The 2,160-nt window shown below is 26.3% G+C and overlaps 1 protein-coding gene across 1 annotated transcript; it reads left to right on the forward strand.

Moving 5' to 3' along the window:
• Positions 1–535: 535 nt before the first annotated feature.
• On the forward strand, positions 536–1,407 carry EIN_240130 (hypothetical protein; the record flags this gene model as incomplete). Its single annotated transcript, XM_004261213.1, has 2 exons — positions 536–1,021; positions 1,096–1,407. The coding sequence occupies 2 exons, from the start codon at positions 536–538 to the stop codon at positions 1,405–1,407; spliced, it is 798 nt and encodes a 265-aa protein (XP_004261261.1).
• Between the last annotated feature and the right edge of the window lie 753 nt (positions 1,408–2,160).

A 2,160-nucleotide genomic window follows, 5' to 3' on the forward strand; every position in this document is an offset into this window, starting at 1 on the left:
AACTAATAATAAATTTTTAAACATATTTTAATTATTTATAATTAAAAAACAAAGAAAAAATAGGATTTTTTCTGTATATAAAATAATTTAATAAGAAAAATAATTTGGATATAAAATAATAGAGTTAATTTTAACATTTATGTATTAATAATTTAAAAACGACAACCTCTGTTTCAAAGCTAAAATTAAAATGAATTTTTGAATAGATTTTGATATAACTAACATTATATATTAGAAATTAATAAATTGTATGTTTAAAAATTTGTTTTTTGGTGTTGTTTTATTTATAAATAATTACACCCATTAAAATTTATCTTACTTGACATATTTAAGTATTAATACAATTCCACTTAAATTTAACTTTAACAAACAATTAATATACTTTTATATCATTTTTATAAAAAAATGAGTGTTGTTTACAAGTAATAATGATTTTAAAACAATTGATAAATATTATTCAATATTCATTTTTGGATTTTTAAAAACCAATTACACTTTTATTTAAAGTTCAAAAACGAACTAGGTCATATATTAAATGAACATTTTCGTGTTTAACTTATTCATTTTCTTTGTGTTATCTTCTTATCCTTTCCAAAGATCAAATATAGAAGAGTTTGAGTTAACTGAAGATTATTCAACTACAGAAATTAATGAATCAGATCTGGATTCATTTTTACAATTATTTGACTCTGACAACTCGGATTATTTCTTATCTGATAACATTTTTGAAGAATTTTTTGATGGTACAGCAAACGTCTTTAAGAAAATCATTGACACTTCTTCAGATGTGATATCTGATACTGGTAAAGCGATAGGGAAAGTTGTTGATACTGTTGTAGAAAAAGCCGATGTAGTTGCGACTGTATCTAGTGCTGTAGCTGGAGTTTCGACGGTCCTTGCTGTTATACCCACACCACTTTCTCCACTTTTTGCGGGAGTATCTTTAGGAGCCAGTAAAATTGCTGCCATAGCAAAGTCGGTTGACACGACTGCAAAAACTTTGAAAAAAGCCACTGAAGTCGTAACCGACTTTTCAAAAGAATTTCAAAATACAAAAGGAGACTTAGCCGAAAATTAAAAGCAGTAGCTAAAAAGGGTGGTGAGATGGTTGTAGATAATGTTGTAGATACAGCAAAAACACTTACAAAAGATGGACTTCAGACAATAGCAAAAGAGGCACTAAAGCAGACATTTGAACCGGCACTTCAAGGAATAGCAAGTGGGATTGGACTTGAAGGGGATATTGTGAATAAAATAGCATCCAAAACGACTGATTATATTGGGGATAAAGCAAGTAAACTGAGTGGAAATGCACTTGAAGTCGCCAATGATTATGTAGACCAAATGGGTACAAAAGCCAAAAATTTGGCAAAAAGTAATTTGAATAAAGGAATTGGAACAGGTTAAAGGGTCAAATAAATTGGATTTTAATATTTAGTAATTGAATAATTTGGGATTGAATCTGTTTTAATTTTAATTCAATCACAATTCAAAAAAGTTCAACTTGCAATTTTAGATAAAAACATGTTTCTATGTATATTTATAGAACTTGAAGATGTTTATTTTTTATGGGAAAGTCACACAATAATTATAATTAATTTAAATTTATAATAAATATAATTATTTGTAAAATAATAAGAATCAAAATAACACTATAAAATATATGTTTATTATTACAATAGTTTATTTTATATTTATTTATAGTATACGTTTCAAATGTAATTGATGTTTGGAAATTAATAATTTAAAGAAATCTTTTAGTTGTATTTTTCTTAGTAACTTTCTTTTTTCTTTTGCCACGACCAACAAATCTTCTTTTTGATGGTGGCAAATAATTTGTTTTATCAAAACCTGTTTCACATAACACAACTTCATTTACCAATTCTTTGGGGAATCAATTATCGTTGTTTCATTCTCAGTATTAAATACAGAGTCTTCTTGTACACACCGTTCTGTTGTGCAAATTTGTTTTGAATAATCTCTAATATCATTAATTGTTTTTTCGTCTGCTTCCTGAATTTTCCATTCTAAACACTTTGTCATATCGATAGGTTCTTCAACTTGTGTTTGTTCATACAATTTAAACCATCTGAACGTATCAATAGTTTCAATCAAATACTTTTCAAATGAATCAATTGATCCACTTTTACTATAATAATT

Source organism: Entamoeba invadens (genome assembly GCF_000330505.1).
Source record: "Entamoeba invadens IP1 unplaced genomic scaffold scaff_1105074726343, whole genome shotgun sequence".
In the NCBI taxonomy this organism is placed as follows: Eukaryota; Evosea; order Mastigamoebida; family Endamoebidae; genus Entamoeba; species Entamoeba invadens.